The sequence below is a fragment of the Erinaceus europaeus genome, chromosome 11, assembly GCF_950295315.1.
Source record: "Erinaceus europaeus chromosome 11, mEriEur2.1, whole genome shotgun sequence".
NCBI classification, from domain to species: domain Eukaryota; kingdom Metazoa; phylum Chordata; class Mammalia; order Eulipotyphla; family Erinaceidae; genus Erinaceus; species Erinaceus europaeus.
Genome location: NC_080172.1, coordinates 33,255,879 through 33,271,508, shown reverse-complemented (window position 1 = coordinate 33,271,508; position 15,630 = coordinate 33,255,879). Strand labels below are relative to the sequence as shown.

The window sequence follows — 15,630 nt, the reverse complement described above, 5'->3', positions numbered from 1 at the left end:
GGCACCCACGTAACAGAAAAAAATGACTGGTAAGACTGAATACTTGGAAATTAAGCAAGATATTTATGAATCAAAAACAAAGTCACAATGAAAAGTGAGGAAACACTTTTGATCTTAGAAACAACAAAAACTATTGTATCTGAACTTGTGTGATATAACTGAAGTAGTGCTTTAAAAAAAACTTTGATCATCAATACTAGGACCAGTAGGAAAGCTCACTTGGATAGTGCAGTGTACTTGCCTTATCATTGGCACTGTCTGGGTTTGAGCCTGAACCCCTATCACACCAAGTGTTGTGGTATTTATCTGAAAAACTTGCCCTGGAGCAGTAAAGTCCCAGTGAAGGGGGGAAGAATCGATAGTCCTAAGCTCATAATTAAGAGCAATAGCTTAAGTCCAAAGAAAGCAGAAAGAAGGAAATAGTAAATCAAAGAGTAGACATTAATGAAATAACAAAAGTATTAGTGAGGCCAGGTGGTGGCCTCACTAATACTTTGGTAGAATATACATTACCCAAACTCTTTTATTTGTTTATTTATATTTATTTTCCCTTTTGTTGCACTTGTTTTTCATCATTGTTGTAGTTGTTGTTGTTATTGATGTCGTCGTTGTTAGATAGGACAGAAAGAAATGGAGAGAGATGGGGAAGACAGGGGGAGAGAAAGATAGATACCTGCAGACCGGTTTCACTGCTTTTGTAGCAATACCTCTGCAGGGGGGGAGCCAGGGCCTCAAACCGGGATCCTTATGCCAGTCCTTGTGCTTTGCACCATGTGCACTTAGCCTACCCCAACTCTTTTAAGGATAAAAAGGAAACATTTCCCAGAACATTTAATTATTGTAACATAATATTAGTAGAAAAAACTAAAATAACACAAAAAGGGACTGGTATATAGACCAGTATTTTAGTATTTAGTATTACAGACCAGTATTTATTATAGACTAGTATATTTAGTATTATATATCAGTATTTCTCATGAGCATAGGTAAAGACTTCAGTGACAGGCATTGTTAGGTTAATATATCATGGCCAACACATTTATTTCAGGAATACAAAATTTATTTGAATATTTTAGATTAATCAGTGTGATCTACGTTGTATATAATCCACATGATCATCTCTGCAGATACAGAGAACTCTTGATAAAATTCAGTGTTCACTTTTGTTAAAAATAATTATCAAATTAAGAATGAAAGGAAACATCCTAAATGTTAAAAAATGTCAACAAAAAGCTTAAAAGCTAATGCCAGATTCAATGAAAAGCATTATTTAAAGTTCAGTATCTTTCTACTAGTCAATGTTATATTGGAATCCTAACCAGTCTCCTTAGATTAAACTTAATGCCTCAAACCCAAAAGAAAAAATCAAAACACGGATACATCTACCAGTAAACTATTAAAGTAAGTGAACTATGGCAAGATTACTGGATACATATTTTTTACTTTTGTGTATTCATCACTTTTGATCATTTTATTGGGGAGGGTTTAACGATTTATAGTACAGTTGTTGACATGGGTATAGCTTCTCATTTCTCTATGACATATATCTTATATTGTACTTATATGTAAATCTGTCCAATATATGCCTTTTCCTTCACAGTTATTACACTTTGTGAAACATCTTGGAATTCCACTTGGTTGTAAATGGAAAATTTTCATCTTTTTATAACTGACTGACAATTCTATTGTATATTTAAAACATGTCATCTTTATCTAGTCATCTATAGATGGGACAGCAGTTGTCTCCACATCTTAAACTGTTGTAAATAATGCTACAGTCAACACTGGGGTGGATATAGCTTTTCATGTCAACATTTTCATATTCCTCAGATTAGCTTTCAGAAATGGGAGCGTTGGCTCATATGACAGCTCTATTTTCAGCTTCCTGAGGAAGTTCCATGCTATGTTTCCAAAATGACTGTACCAGTTAGATTTCCACTAACAGTACTCTTAGAGTTCCTTTCCTCCACACCCTTCCATACACTTGCCACTGTTCATCTTGAAGTAAGTTACTTTCATAGTTATGAGATGATAATCACACTGTGGTTTTAGTTCTCATTTCCCTAATACTCAGTTCTTCTTCTTCTAGCGTTTGCCCTTCTTCCGTAACCAGTCAACAGCGTCAGGTTGAGCCTGATGTAAAGTTTCGAGACCTCCTTTGAATCTGGAGAGGTGGCAGTCGTTGACTATGTGGGTCATAGTCTGTCTGGAGCCGCAGGGACAGTTCGGGTCGTCTCTGGCTCCCAAGTGATGGAACATAGCAGCACACTGGCCATGCCCTGTTGGATAGCGATTGAGGAGGGCCCAATCATAACGTGCTAGGTCAAAGCCAGGTTTACGCTTACAGGGGTCTGTGATCTTTTCATATGCTTGTTGGCCATCTGAATGAGCTCTTCAGAGAAATGTTTATTCAGTTATTTTGATCATTATTATTTTTATAGATACCTTCTTCCAATATTTTGAATAGTGACCGGTAATCTAATTTAGGAAAAAAAAATCCAAATTCCATTGGCTTTTCCCTCTTTGCCACCTTTTTGTTAATAGAATACTCCAGCTTTTGAATAGTGACCCATAATCTAACTTATAATAGGTCAATGTTTTCTCCCACTTTAAGTAGACTATCTTTTATTTGTATATTTACATATTTTCATACCAACTTTTCAACTTAAATAATACTGATTATTCTTGCTTTCATATTTATTACAGTTAATCAAGTTTTCAAAAATTATTTCTAATGTTGATGGACTGAAGTATTTCATTCATATTTCTCATATATTCTTTGTGTCTTCCATTTTTTTGTGTGTCATCCTTTTATTTCTTTTAACAATGTCTCATAGTTTTGATTGATATGGTCTTTTACCTCCTTTGTTAGGTTTATTTATTCCTATGTATTTTTCTTTTTTTATATATATTTATTTTCACTTTTGTTGCCCTTGTTTTTTATTGTTGTTGTAGTTATTATTGTTGTTATTGGTGTCATTGTCGTTGTTGGATAGGACAGAGAGAAATGGAGAGTGGAGGGGAAGACAAAGAAGGGGAGAGAAAGATAGACACCTGCAGACCTGCTTCACCGCCTGTGACGTGACTCCCCAGCAGGTGGGGAGCCAGGGATCCAACCAGGATCTTTGGTCCTTGAGCTTTGTGCCATGTGCTCTTAACCCACAGATGCTGAAAGCAAGTATAAATTTATATCAAATGTTAGTTTACTTAATACTAAATTAACACAGTCTTCTTAAACAATACCTTTAATAACTTATACCAAATACAAGTGGTTGAAGTGGACAGTTTTGTATTGGTCTTGATTTTAAAGAAAGAACTTTCAATTTTTCACCACTGAGTATAAAGTTTGCTGTGGATTGGTCCATTTATTATGTTGAGATAACTATTTTCTGTTCCCATTTTATTGCATTTTATTATAAATAGGTACTTATTTTATCAAAAGATTTCTCAACATCTACGATATTATCATATGAATTGTGTTTCTTCTTTCATTGATGATATTATATTAATTGACTTATGTATGTTGAACCATCTTTGAATCCCTGAAACTACTCCCACATGTTGTGTGATCTTTTATATGTATTGCTAGTTTGTTTGTTTATTTATTTTTAAGTCCAACAGTTGAACCACTGAGTTACTTCCCCCGCTGCCAAGTTACCCCCCACCCTTTTTTAAATTGCTGCCAGGTTTATTGCCGGGGCTAGTGTTAGCAGTTGTAATCCACCACTCCCAGGGGTGATTTTTTCCTTTTTTTTTTTTTGCTCTGATTTTTTTTTTTTTATTAGTCAATAGGGCAGAGTGAAATTGAGAGAAGACAGGGAGATGAAAATATAAACACCTATAGACCTGCTTCACTGCTTGTGAAACATCCTCCCTGTATTGTTGATTTATTAAAGGTATTAAAAATATCAAAGAAGAAAGTGGTGTGATCAAGAAATAGGGTGATTATTCATGATTTCTGTTCTCTTTCCTATTCCTTTCCTCACAGTTCTTATGAGCATGTCCATTAGGCTTTTGCAGTCACTATTTTACCAAAAGTGCTCTTGTGAAGGATTAATGACATACAGTTGACAGTAAAATGAAATAGTTGGTACATGTATAACATTTCCACATAACAATGCAACCCCCATAGGTGCTCCTCTGTATCATGTTCCAGGACCTAAACCCTCCCCCCACCCCAGAGTCTTTTATTTTGGTGCAATACACCAACTCCAGTTCAAATTCTGCTTAGTGTTTTCTCTTCTGATCTTGTTTTTCAACTTCTTTCTGTGAGTGAGATCATGCCATATTCATTCTTCTGTTTCTGACTTATCTCACTTAACACAATATCTTCAAGCTTCATCTAAGATGGGTAAAGAAGGTTTATTCACCATTTTTAATAGCTGGGTAATATTCCATTGTGCATATAGACCACATCTTTCTTAGGCACTCATCTGTTGTTGGGCACCTGGCTTGCTTCCAGGTTTTGTCTATTACCAATTGTGCTGTTATGAATATAGGTATATTTACATCTTTTGAATGGGTGTGTTGGATTCCTTAGGATAACTCCCCAGGAGAGGAATTGCAGGGTCATAGGGTAGGGCCATTTCTAGCCTTCTGAGAATTCTCTAGACTGCTCTCCACAGGGGTTGACCAATTTACATTCCCACTAGCAGTGCAGGAGGGTTCCTTTGCCCTCACAACCTCTCCAGCATTTGCTGCTGTTACCTTTTCAGATGTATGACATTCTCACAGGAGTGAAGTGGTATCTCATTGTTGTCTTTATTTGCATTTCTCTCATAATCAGTGACTTGGAACATTTTCTTCACATGCTTGTTGGCCTTTTGGGTATCTTCTTTGGTGAATATTCTGTTCACATCCTCTCTCCATTTTTGGATGGGGTCATTTGTTTATTGTTGCCTCTATTTCAAAGTCTATCCAGAACCTGACCATTTCTTACCACTTTTACCCTGGGTTAAAGTATTATAACCTCTTACCAGTACTTGATTTGATACCTTTGTAATGAGGCTTCCTGTCTCTCACCTTGTTTTCTTTTAGTCTGTTTTAGCACCATAGCTAAGTGTGTCTTTTAAAACAGAAGTCAAATAATGTCCCTTTCTATTAAAAACTCTTAATTGTTTTCCATTTCACTCAGATTAAAACCTTCATTTCAAGCATGATTTTACCCAGTTTTGTGTGATTTGCTCCATCTTCACTCCCATCATGCTATCTAATTAATTTTCTAATTTCCTCAGTTGCTTTCTCTCTTCTTATTCCACCCCAGACATACTGTTTTCGTTTCTGAAAGTCCTCATCTCAATATCTTCTGCTTACTCTACTTGGAATGTTCTTTTCCTAGATTTACACATGGTGTCATCTTTCACAGGTGTTTGATCACATGGTCCCTCTTAGGTCTTACCTAGTTGGCCTATCTTTTAAACCTCTTTCAAGTCTTTATTCTATGCTTTATTTTACTTTAGAGTATGTGTTATCTGATGTATATGTATTGCTTATTTAATATCTATATCCCCTGATGTAATTTAAAGTGGGCAAGGGTAGTTGTCCTTTTATTTTCATTGTTGTAGCCATAGCAATGAAAATAGTACCTGGATCATGGGAAAATAAGACTTTATCCAAAGAATAGGCTTTGGTAAAATGCTTATAAGTTTAAATCCTTGGTCAGTTTTTAAGATGACTGTGAATCTATGAAAAGTCAAATTAGTTCAGATAATTTTTCTCACTCCTAAGATATTATTTTGTTAAAGACTTAAGTTTTTTTTTTTTTTTTTAAATAACCACCAGGGTTATCTCGAGCTCAGTGCTAGCACTACACACCCAGTTCTCCCAATGGCCTTTCTTTATTTCTTCCTTTTTTTTTTTTTTCCTGTTATACTTAGTAGGACAGAGAAATTGAGATAGGGGAGAGAGAGGAAGAGAGAGTGAAAGCTTCACCACTCATGAAGATTCCCCTGCAGGTGAGGAGCAGAGGTTCAAACCCTGGTCCTTGCATCCTTGCTTATGGAAATATATATGTTTAACCAGGTGCACCACTGCCCACCCCCTAATATTAATTCTTTTTTTATTAATTCTTTTTTTATTGGAGGCTTAATGTTTCACAGTCAAGAGTAAATAAAATAGATTGTATATGAATAACATTTCTCATTTTTCCACACAACATTACAACCCCCACTAGGTCCGCTGCCAGTTGAAATCCTGTTCCAGGATTTCAGAGTCTTTTACTTTGGTGCAATACACCAACTCCCATCCAAGTTCTGCTTAGTGTTTTCTCTTCTGATCTTATTTTTCAACTTCTGCCTGTGAATGAGATCATCCCATATTCATCCTTCTGTTTCTGACTTATTTCACTTAACATGACTTCTTCAAGCTCTATCCAAGATGGGCTGAAAATGGTGAAATCACCATTTTTACTCTGAAAATGTTCAGTAGTTTCAGTTTACCTATCCCTTCATTTAGCTCCCTTGTTTCTTTATTGCTTTTCTGCCTGGATGACCTGTCAAGTTGAGAGAGTGGGATATTGAAGTCCTCTACAATTACTGTGTTGCTGTTAATATATTGCTGCAGCTCTTTTAGTAGATGTTTGATGTATTTAGGTGGCCTCTCTCTGGGTGTATAGATGTTGCTAATCATTAAGTCCTCTTGATTGATTAATCATTTAAGCACTAAGTAATGTCCATCCCTGTCTTTTAAAATTTTACTTATTTTAAGGCCTATCATGTCAGATGTGAGCAAATCTGTTCCTGCCGGTTTTTTTTTTTTTTTTTTTGTGGTCCATTGGCTTGTATGACAGTTTTCCATCCTTTCACTTTAAGTCTGTGTTTCTCTTGTTGAGTTAGGTGGGATTCTTGCAGACAACATATGGTTGGGTTGTGCTTCTCTGATCCATCTTCCTACTCTGTGCCTTTTAATAGGTTAATTCAGGCCATTGACATCTGTTGATATTATAGATTGAAGATATTTTAATGCCATTGTAGATTTTGAGTTATCTGATTTATGGTGATCTGATTGTTCATAGACCTTTCAGAACTTCTGTCAAGGTAGGCTTGGTGATAGTTGATTCCTTCAACTGTTGTTTCTCTGAGAAGGTTTTTCTGCTTCCATCTAGTCTGAATGACAGTCTAGCAGGATACAGTAGTCGTGGTTGAAAGTCTTTTTCATTGAACGCTCTTCTGGCCTTTGGAGAAGTCTGCTGCTAATCTTATGGGTTGTCCTCTGTAGGTGACTCTGTTTTTTTCTTGCAGCCTTCAGGATCCTTTCCTTATCCTTATTCTAAATATGATGTGTCTTGGTGTCTTTAAGTCTTGGTTAATTCTGTTTGGAACCCTCTGGGCTTCTTGAACCTTTATGTCTTTTATGTTGTCTAGACTAGGGAAGTTCTCATCTATTATGTCCTGTAGAATGCTTTCTTTCCCCTCCCTTCCTTTCCTCCTCTGGTAAGCCAATAATGTGTATATTATTTCTGTTGAAGTCATCCCATGAATGACAACAGAAGTCTCTTTTGTTGTTTTCAGTATCTCTTAATCTCTTTTTGAGATCTCTTACTTTCTCAGTTTTCTCTAATTCATCCTCAATCTTGCTAATTCTGTTTTCTGCCTCATTTATTCTATTTTCTCTCCACCTGTTGCTTTCTGTAGCTCAACTATTTTGTTACCCTGTTCTGATACTGTATTAGCTTCTTCAGATTCTAAAATAGTAAATAAATGGATTAATTACAAGACATATATTTTTATATGCAAAGACGTTTTTACATGGTAAATTGTAGTAATTCTTTTTAATTTGAATATATTCCTGTAGGGAATTTAAATTTTTGAATAAGAATCTGAAAGTAGTTTGCTTGGTACTGCCAGTGCCTTACCAGATGTCAGGCCCTAAATTTTAACCTTGTCATCATACAGGAGCACCCTTAATGGCAGCAGGAGTTGGTTCATGGTCAGTGAAGGGATGCTCTTGTGTTTTTCTTCTTACTTTGTATACATCCTTCTCTCTTTCTTTGCTTAAAGTAGAATGATAAACATTAACCTGGGAAAGACTGCTATAGTTATAGTTTACATAGGCAAGGCCCCAGTACCACATAAATTATATATTTGGATGATCAGTTGACTTATAAAGAATATGTCCTTATCTATAGACATAAATTATTGTCATATACCAGTATGAATTTGAAAAAAATCTAGTATGTATATATGTGTGTATATATATATTAATATATTTGTTATTAACAATACCATGACTAGGCTAGGGAAGTGACTCAGCTGTAAGGCACATGCATGCAGGCCTTGCATGTGTGAGGCTTCTCAGTTTGATCCTGGTACTACATTGGAACAGGGAAATACAGAACATCATGAATGGCAGAATAGTCCTGTGGAATCTCATATACTCACAGATGGAAAAAGAGCAAGGAATAGGGAGGTGTTATGTCTTTCTCTATCTGAATGAAAAAGCAGCTGGAGTTATGGAAATTTGCATGAACGAGGACTTGGCCTTGCAATATAAGTAAGTGAAATAAAAAAACAAAGTAAGAAAAAAAAATGACAAGACTAAAAGGAACAAAATACTTGAAGACAAAAGAGAAAATAGCAGTGTGTATGTCATATACCCAGTCAGCTGTTCTCCCAGTATATTTGCTTGTTTTTTTAGACATTTTTACGCACTGTTGTTACTAATGATCTTAAGGATGATGGTTATATAAAAAGATTTTCAAGAAGAGATATAAATATCTTAAAATAACTATGTTGAAAGTTTTGAGGTTGTTTTGATTGACTTGCCAGATCAAATTAATATTTTTCCAAGTTCTAGGCAAGGCATTAGTTAGGAGGAGGGGAAGTGTTTTACTATTTTTTTATTTGTATCTATCCTATTAATATTTTAATTTATGGCTTCTTTATAGGAATCCTCTGCTGTTTATCCATTGTGTCAGCAAAAAAGTAAATCACATCCATAATCTCATTGAACTGGGCAACCCAAAACTTGCATATATGTCACAGTATACTGAAAAAGAACCAGCAGGTAAGAGGGATATTTCTGTTAAGTCTCCTATATTGAGGACCTCACTTATTTGTCTTCGGTTTCTTTGCATATTCTGCCCAAGTAATCATATTCTTACTGAAGGCCAGTTTTTATTCATACAGGATTACTCCACTAAGGAGTTGTTAAGGGCAGTACTTCTGAAGTCCTTTCTTTGGATGCTTGACCAAGTTACTTAAATAATTTACCTTTAATTTTTTTTATAATATTCTTCTTGAAGTTGTTGAATGGTTTAAGTTTAATACTATGATGATATTATGTCTACATGTTTGTTTTTCCTCTAGAGCTTGGAAGTAGTTATCTTCTTTTAGTGTCTTAAAAACATAAAACTGTTCCAATTTATTGGCTATTGCCATAATGAGAAAATGTTTTTTTTTAGTCTTTGCATCATAAATGTAAAATATAATTGACTAAACAGACTTTATATAATGTCCTACTTAGACAAGAAGGTACTCTTTGCTATTGTATAGCCATTACTATTGGCATTTTTGAAAGGCAGTATATAGTATGTATTTGATGAGGCTCAATATTGTTTTCTTTTGGAGGATTTCACTTGCCTGTCATCTTTGGGGTTTATTTTACTGTGGTTTACTGGTTGCTTATGACAGTACATGTATTATGTTGTGTAAAAAATTGACCTTTTAACCATTAATAAAAGTGTATCCCTCTAATAGTAATTGAAACCATTTTATCAGGTGCTGAATTCACTCAACAAATATGTATTTAGCACATATTTAATTTTGGTGGCTGTTTCCCAATCCTAAATGAACTTTATCTTAAATACCTTAGAGAAATCAAACTGTAAGAGATATTGTGAATAAAGAAGCCATAAGACTCCCATAACATATTTCATAAATTAAAATTTAAATATCTGGGAGTCCGGTGGTAGCGCAGTGGGTTAAGCACATGTGGCGCAAAGCGCAAGGACCAGCGGAAGGATCCCGGTTCCAGCCCCCGGCTCCCCACCTGCAGGGGAGTCGCTTCACAAGCTGTGAAGCAGGTCTACAGGTGTCTTTCTCTCCCTCTCTCTATCTTTCCCTTCTCTCTCCATTTCTCTGTCCTATCCAACAATGACGACATCAATAACAACAACAATAAAAACAACAAGGGCAACAAAAAGGAAATACATAAATTTTAAAAGATTTAAATATCTTTTGACAGGGGTAGATAGCATGAGGGTTATACCAAGTCATGCCTGAGGCTCTAAAGTCCTAAGTTCAATCCCCTGCACCACCATAAACCCAGAGCTGAGCAATGCTCTGGTTTAAAAAAAAAAAAAAAAAAAATATATATATATATATATATATATATTAGAACTAATAAAATATACTTTGTTCAATATGATATAATTTTGCAGATACTAGCATGGCATGTATGTTGAAACATTATCACCATTGGTTGTCATAATGAACTTGCTGTACCTCTTGTTTTCAATTCTTTTTTTTTTTTTTTCCAGCAATGGATCCAGAATCCAAGGCTGCCTGGCCCAAACCTGCAGGAGGATATCAGACAATTACAGGCAGGAGATATGGAAGAAGACATGCATACGTCAGTTTTAAACCATGTATGACCAGACATGAAAGAAGCTTAGGTCGGGCTGGTGATGACTATGAAGTATTGGAACAAGATGATGTTCCAAAGGAAGTTTCCTCAGGTATGAAACATGGAATCACATAAGAACTACTAATAAATGTGGAAATTGATTTAACACTGTGAATGGGGTTTGTGACTATAAATCTACTTTTCCTTTTTTTTTTTTTAATTTTTTTTTTAAATTTTAATTTATTTATTCCCTTTTGTTGCCCTTGTTGTTTTATTGTTGTAGTTATTATTGTTGTCATTGTTGTTGGATAGGACAGAGAGAAATGGAGAGGGGAGGGGGAAGACAGAGAGAGGGAGAGAAAGAGAGACACCTGCAGACCTGTTTCACCGCTTGTGAAGCGACACCCCTGCAGGTGGGGAGCCAGGGCTTGAACCAGGATCCTTATGCGGGTCCTTGTGCTTAGCGTCACCTGCACTTAGCCCGCTGCGCTACAGCCCGACTCCCTAAATCTACTTTTCCTATCAAGAAATTCCATTTTGTAATTTTTGGTTGAATACTACTATTAATATTATGAGTACTTACATTTTATAACAATTTTAAAGTGACAGTATATATACATACTAGTATAGCATATTTGACAGTATGTACGAGAAGACAGAAAAACATAGAATATAGTCAGTCATTGTATGGAAGTGACTGTACTGGTATATCCCTCAGCCAGAGGAACTCAACTTTTGATTTAACAAAGCCTTCCCCCCCCCCCCCTTTTTAAAAGGATTTTAAAGGTTTTTATTAATGAGAAAGATAAGAGGATAGAGGGAAAGAGCCAGACATCACTCTGGTACATGTGCTGCTGGCGATTGAACTCAGGACCTCATGCTTGAGTGTTTAGTTCCTTAGCCACTGTGCCACCTCCCAGACCACCAAAAGCCCTTTTATCATATCACTTTATTCAAGAGTTAGTGGTTTATAGTACAGTTGTTAATACATAGATGCAGGCAACTTTTTTTTAAAGGTAAATGGATATATTTCCACCGGTGTATTAAATTCAAATATCTTGATTTGTTTTAATTGCATTTCTACTTGATGTAGCTTGATTAATTTTATTTTTAAAGTCATTTTTAAAGGTAAATGTCAAGAACAGACCAGTATTCAAATAAAACATTAATAATTTAGTTGTTCAGAAAGTATTTTTTTATCTTAAAAGTATTTTCAACTACCCTTGTATGGTAATTATACTTCTTTGAAATGAAGTCTTCGTTCTCTTCTTGAGCAAAGTTGGTAATTGTAAACTACTTTTACTGTTTTACTGTAACTATACACAATATTCTAAGCTATTAGCTAAGATCACTTTATTAAAGAAGCAGTTTGTGCTCTTATAGTTTATGTATATATGTTTGTTTTTACCAGAGCTGTGGTGCTGCTCAGCTTTGGCATTTTGTTGTCGTTGTTTAGTTTTTTCATTTTGTTGATAGAGATAGAGAGAAATTAAAAGAGAAGGGAGAGATAGAACTTTGTGGAACCTACCCCCCACTTGTGGGGACTAGGGGTTAGAACTTTGGTCCTTGGGCACAGTAAAATGTATGGTCTACTTGGCATGCTACCAGGTGGCCCCTCATTTTGTGCTATACCAAGACTTATTTGTAATACATTAATTTCTGTTTCAACAAATTTGAAATGTCTTTTATTAAACTGATGATAAAAAATGGTTACATTTAGGGTGGTGGTACACCTGGCTGAGTGCACATATTACAGTGCACAAGGACCTGGGTTCAAGTCCCCACCCCCCACCTGCAGGGGGAAAGCTTTGCAAGTGGTGAAGCATGGTTGCAGGTATCTCTCTGCCTCTCTTTTCTAGCTCCCCCTTTCTTCTTGATTTCTGTCTCTATCCAATAAATAAATAAATAATAATTTTTTCAAAAAAGACATGAATCTTCTTTTAAAAAAAGGGTTACACATAGTTTATAAAATAGATAATTGCTTTAATCTTGCCTCAGAACCCTGACAGACTGGTAAAGGGAACTTTTTTATTGTTTCTCGGTTGTCACAGTAATGTATCTAAAATTAATCCACTAGTATAACTGTGTTACAAACCATCTTGGAAAGGTAAATTCTATCTAGAGATTAATATATAATCTTTTAAATTAAGATCATGACATAGTAATTTTGTTTCTGTTAAATTTTTAATCCTTATCACAAGTACTTTTAAAGTTATTTTTACTTACCTGTAATAAAAATTGAGTTTTATTTGTGTATTCTAGCAACTAAGGAGTTCAGATTGCCAACCCTATTACTTTATTATATGTTATTTTATAGCCTCACATTAGCCTCTCCTTTCAGTGCCTTTAAAATTGTAGAATTTACATGAAAAAAAATCTCCAAAAGACATGAGGGGAAAGATGTTGAAAGGCTTTGCAATGATATGCATGACCTTATAAATAAAAGGTTGTCTAAATTAACCATTCCAAATATGTTTTTCTTCTCTACAAAGGTTCCAGTCCAGTAGATCAAGATCATTCTTCTTTATCCAACAACGCTTTAATTGAAAAAAATGAAACAGAAATTCCTGTTTGTGATACAGCATTGAATCAGACCACTGAGAACAGTTTGCCCCTTGCTGCAGTACATCATAGCGAGGAAGGCAGGGAGAATGTAGACAGCAGTACGAGTCCTCATAGTCACTCTGAGGGGGGAAATACCCCAGGAGCTTATGCTTCAAGTGTGCAAAATGGAATTTCATTAGTTCAGACTGACTCTGATGATCCAAATAGCAGACATGGAGAGGATAATAATCATCTTCAGCTTTCTGAAGAAGTTGTGGAAAGTGATAGATATCAGGAAGCATTGGGAACTACAGTATTTGGGTTGGAAAAAGGAAAGGCAGGGGTATATACTAGTGTTTCCCCTCCAGTTCCTTCTTTTAACTGTGAAATAAAAGATAAGATTGAAGAGCTAGACTCAGCACCTTTAATGAAAAGTCCTACTATTGAGGATACTGAATTTGCCCATCAGAACAATAAAGAGGTTCAGAGATCCTCTTCTGAAGATGAGGTTGTTAGAAAGAAACAACAGAATTCTACTAGCCAGGAAAGACCCACAGAAAATTCAACTGAAGATTCAGCCTGTGCTCCAGGGCACACAAACATTGAACAAAATACCAGAGATAGAGAAAAAAATAAGGGAAGTTCTCCTGAACAGGTAGTGAGGCCCAAAGTTAGAAAAGTGGTAAGTGCGAGTCAGGTGGACCAAGAAACAGGATTTAATAGGCATGAGGCCAAGCAAAGAAGTGTTCAGAGGTGGAGGGAGGCTTTGGAAGTGGAGGAAAATGGCTCAGATGACCTCCTAATAAAGTGTGAAGATGAATACCATGGAGAGCATGACTGTATGTTCTTGGAACAACCTCTTGCAAGAATTATGCCAAGGGAGCTAGAACATAACCATAACCACATGGCAGCAGAAGGTGGAGCCACGGCCGGAAGACAAGGAGTTGTGGATCACACCTTTTGGAATGGCTGTGGAGATTATTACCAGCTATATGACAAAGATGAAGATAGGTAAAGTCTCACTGTAGTACTTAGTACTCTGAATAGGGTGGTTTATTTCTAGATATTTCGTGGATACATTGTCAGATTTAATTAGTGAATTAGATGTTTTGATTTATCAAATATTCTTATTAAGTCCTAACCAAAATATGTATACTTCTGACCAGTTTTTCACAGAAACTTCCTTTGGGGGTTTCTAAGAGTTTATAGAAATTACAAGTACAATTGTTACTTACTATGAAAGAATAAGATACTGATTTTTTTAAGTCATTGTTATTTCAGTAGATTAAGTGCAAGTTAGCATATATTGTGTTCTATGGTAAGTTATTGTAGGTTTTTTTTTTTTTAAAGTACAGCACCAACAAAATAAATAGCTCTTCTGAACTGAGCACCTACTTTGCCATGCACTTAACCTTGGTTTGAGCCTGGCCCCATTACACTGGAGAAAGCTTCAGTGTTCTGGGTTTCGTGTGTGTGTGTGTGTGTGTGTGTGCGTGCGCGCGCGCGTGTGTGTGTTTGTGTGTTTTACCAGAGCACTAATCAACTCTGGTTTTTAATGGTGTGGGGACTTGAACCTGGGACTTCAAGACTCACACATGAAAGTCTCTTTGCTGAACCATTATGCTGTCTACCACACACTTTTGGTGTCTTTCTGTATGTGTGTGCATGCATGTCTCTGTCTCTCTCAGTCTAAAAAAGTCAATATGGAGTGAGGAAGTGCTGGCAATGCCCCCCCCAAAAAAAGTGACTCCAGTCATAGAGAATTTGTATTGGCAATACTGGTTAGATATATATAGTAAATACTTTCCCAGTGTTTATTAATACTACCTGTTTCTATTTCTTTCTGTTGCTCTCATGATATTCCCATTTGTGGATAAGGAAGCTATAAGAATAGAATTGAATAACTTCCTGAACTTACAAAACTAGTGAATGATGCACTTAAACTTTTGAGTATCTACTTTTTTCTTACTTCAGACTTAGTTCTTAAACATTTAATAATTTATTTCATGATAGAGTGATGCTGCACTGATACTATGTGTTGCTGGAGATCAAACCTAGGGTCTCCAGCATGAAAAGCAAAACAGTCTTTGTCTAACCACTAGACTATCTCCTTGGCCACCAGATTCTGTTCTTCATCACTGTAATTTTCTGTTTTCTAATGAACACATAACTTTTTTTTAATTGTACAAATTCTTTTTTTTTTTGAAGAACATGATGATTTTATTTTTATTAGTGATTTAATTATGATCTACAAGATTGAGGCATAAGAGGGATACAACTCTACAGTTCCCACCACTAAAGTTTCCCATCTCATCCCCTCCATTGGAAGCTTCCCTATTCTTTATCCCGCTGAGAGTATGGACCAGAGATCTTTATGAGGTGCAGAAAGTGGAAGGTCTGGCTTCTGTAATTGCTTCTCTTCTGGACATGGGTGTTGACCTGTTGACTCATACCCCAAGCTTGTTTCTTCCCTAGTGGGGTAGAACTCTGGGAATGTGGGGTTCCAGGACTCATTGGTGAGGT

General features: G+C 35.9%; 1 protein-coding gene across 1 annotated transcript in view; it reads left to right on the top strand.

Moving 5' to 3' along the window:
* Positions 1-15,630, top strand: part of PJA2 (praja ring finger ubiquitin ligase 2) — a 65,562-nt gene that overhangs the window by 8,673 nt on the left and 41,259 nt on the right. Inside the window, exons 2-4 of the mRNA XM_060201254.1 lie at positions 8,885-9,003; positions 10,478-10,675; positions 13,056-14,118. Of these exons, the coding sequence (XP_060057237.1) occupies positions 8,973-9,003; positions 10,478-10,675; positions 13,056-14,118 (1,292 nt within the window). The 5' untranslated portion in view covers positions 8,885-8,972. The remainder of the gene's footprint in view (positions 1-8,884; positions 9,004-10,477; positions 10,676-13,055; positions 14,119-15,630) is intronic.